Source organism: Ipomoea nil, unplaced genomic scaffold, assembly GCF_001879475.1.
Source record: "Ipomoea nil cultivar Tokyo-kokei standard unplaced genomic scaffold, Asagao_1.1 scaffold3238, whole genome shotgun sequence".
NCBI lineage: Eukaryota > Viridiplantae > Streptophyta > Magnoliopsida > Solanales > Convolvulaceae > Ipomoea > Ipomoea nil.
Genome location: NW_017619666.1, coordinates 1,272,511 through 1,275,595, shown reverse-complemented (window position 1 = coordinate 1,275,595; position 3,085 = coordinate 1,272,511). Strand labels below are relative to the sequence as shown.

The 3,085-nt window shown below is 35.8% G+C and overlaps 1 protein-coding gene across 1 annotated transcript; it reads right to left on the bottom strand.

Annotated features, from left to right (window-relative positions):
- Positions 1–973: 973 nt before the first annotated feature.
- Positions 974–1,309, bottom strand: LOC109168983. Its single transcript, XM_019317863.1, has one exon. It carries the CDS (start codon positions 1,307–1,309, stop codon positions 974–976), a length of 336 nt encoding a protein of 111 aa, XP_019173408.1.
- Positions 1,310–3,085: the final 1,776 nt, after the last annotated feature.

Genomic DNA, 3,085 nt, shown 5'->3' with positions numbered 1-3,085 from the left:
AATGAACAACACAGTCAGATTTGATGAGTTCATATCAAGTTTAACTACATACACACAAACCCGAAAGCCCTCTAATAGTTATCGATCCCCTACCTACCTAATTGTTAATCGAAGGAACTAGATTAGGAACCTGTCGAATTTTCCCTCGAGGCTCTCCTTAGAACTCATAATCTATGAGAAACTCATCCTATCACCATTCCTTACATTGGAGAAAACACACATACATCTAATAAGAATAACTATGTCAAAAGGAGTTAATGCAGAGGCCAAAAACAAAACTATGCTAACAACAAAGGAAAGTTCAGCCTCCACAAACTTAAGTCACTGGTTCAATAGGCAATATTTAGGGAAATAGACCAAGATTTGAAACTCGACAGCGACAGTGTGAGAATTATGCTTAAAGTGGGCAGATCCCTTGTGAGTTACCCGTGATTTACACCCTCCCAAATGCTCTGTCGGGTCAGGTGTGGGACCCTTGGGGTTGGGGATTCAACCTTTTGGGGGAACAAGGGGAAGTTGATGTACAGAGACAAGGGCAACTGTTTTTTTTTTAAGAATTATTACTGTGTATAACTGTTTTCTGATAGGTACCTGGAAATGATCAATCAAGAACTACCAAACATCTCTTCAACCAAATAAGATTATTGACAATGGGAAGTTAGAATGCAGAATTAGAAATCAACCCACATTTCCTGTTCAGGGTTTTATATTCATATAACTCTAAAATTTCACCAATTTCAGAGGCCAATCAATCCCTCAGTTACTAACCTAATCAAGCACAGAATTAAGGAATGGTAAGAAGCTTCATATGCAACACAGGGGTAAGTCCATCCATATCAACAAATCAACAATCCACTACTACACTTAAAAGGAAAGAAAGAGATAGATGCATAGTTGAAGGAAGAAAACTTATGAGAAGAAGCAAAAAGATGAAAAAGTGCATTAATATAAAGGAATATGTGAAGAATGATGATCATCTCCGGCCATAGACTACTTGAGTATACCTCTCTTTAATCCACCTAAAGCTCTTCTTAATCGAGCCTTTGAGTTTCCCCTCTACAGCGTACGCCTTATAGCTAGCCACCCTCTTCTTCCTCTGCAATTCTGGGTCACCCAACACCCATCCCTTCTTCAAATTCGCGTCCCTACCACCCGTCTTCGCCTGCGTATTGTTGTTTGAATATGCATAGGAAGCGCTGTAGCATCGGAGATCTTGAGGCCCACCCGGGTTGGGGTTGGAGAAGCCGTTGTATGTGTCTACCACTTGCATTCTTGAATCATTGTATGACTTTGATCTCAAGTCCTCCATTTTTGATTATTGATTTTTGATTTTGAGGCTCGTGAGTGAGTGAGTGGGTGGGGGTTTAAGGGTTCTTGATTTTCAGGTGGGTTGAGCGTTCTCTCATAATGGGATTTGGGTTTGTTTGGGTTGCGTCGGTGGGCGTGGTTATGGCTAATGCAATGCAAATTGCAATGCGGTGCAGTTGGAACTTGGAAGAGGAGTAGATGGAGAAGAGAGTTAGTCAGTCCATGTGCAATAAATAAATAAATTAAAGCATCCTATCTCCATACTTAAACTAATTTTAAAATATCACCGCTTTAGTTTGTGTCCATCAGTTATAGATAATTTAAACTATTTTATTTTATTGTGATTTTTTGTCGATTAGGCTCACAATTCACAAGGGACAAACTATATTGTAGAATCGTGTCCACCTTCCAAGATGAACACAGTTCCAAAACTGTCATAATTGTGAATATAAAGTTCAAAAATTATACCAAGTGGCTTTGTGGTCCATTAGTATCCGGTTGACCCTTTTTGTGGGATGTCTTAGGTTTGAGCCTCGGTGTAAGCGTAGATAGTATATGTGGGTACCCCAATCGTTATGCTGTGCATACGGATGCCAAAACGACGTCGTTTTATTAAAAAAACGCGCGTCTCCCCTTTAAAAAAAATTCAGGTTCGATTCCCAGCAACAACATTATATTGTTCATTCATTCTGGAATTTTAGTTCATAGATTATGGAATTATAGTTCATTGATTATGGAACTATAGTTCATCGATTATGGAATTGTAGTTCATCGATTCTGAAATTTTAGTTTATAGATTATGGAATTTTAGTTCATTCATTCTGGAATTTTTAGTTCATAGATTAGATTATGGAATTATAGTTCATCGATTATGGAATTTTAGTTCATATGTTGTTGCTGGGAATCGAACCTGATTTTTTTTTTAAAGGGAGACGCGCGTTTTATTAAAACGACGTCGTTTTTGCATCCGTATGCACCATGCATGGTGCATCCGCTCGTTTTTGCATCCGGTGCATACGGATGCACAGCATAATTTGCCCGGGTACCCCTCTTCCTTTGTAATAAAAAAAATAAATAAACATAGAGTTCAAAAATTGATAATATGAAGTTCAAAAATTATGAACATAGAATACTATAATTGTGAATATGAAGTTCAAAAATTATGAATATAGAGTTCTATAATTGTGAATATGAAGTTCAAAAATTATGAATATAGAGTTTTATAATTATGATTATAGAACTGTGTCCACCTTGCAAGGTGGACACAGTTCCACGGCATAACAATTGGTCACAAGGTACAGTTTACTCATTGTACAGTTGTACACTATCAAATAATGGTTGTAAGTTTTTCTCTTCACTCAAAAAAAAAAAAAAAATAGTTAACAGGTTTGTTAATGTGTAATATCAACCTATTTGGTATTTTGGCAACTACCGTAGACCACAATTCACAATATAAGATAATTGACATATAAATTCACTTTTAATATAATAAGTATTTTTTTTTTTTTGAGTACAGAATTTATTTTTAAAAATTATAAAATAAACATTTATTAGTCTATAACATAATTTGTGATATTTTGGTTCACAGTTCACAGCATGACAAAAGTATAATACTTATCCCTATCACACGTTAGGTTTTGCCAAGATGTAGATCCCAAAGTGGCATGAGAATTTACCATTTTGTCTTCGATCATAACGGAGTACTATCGAAAAATTGGAGAGGAAAAAAAAAAAAAAAAAAAAAAAGATGAAAGAGACACAATAGTAAAATTTTTTA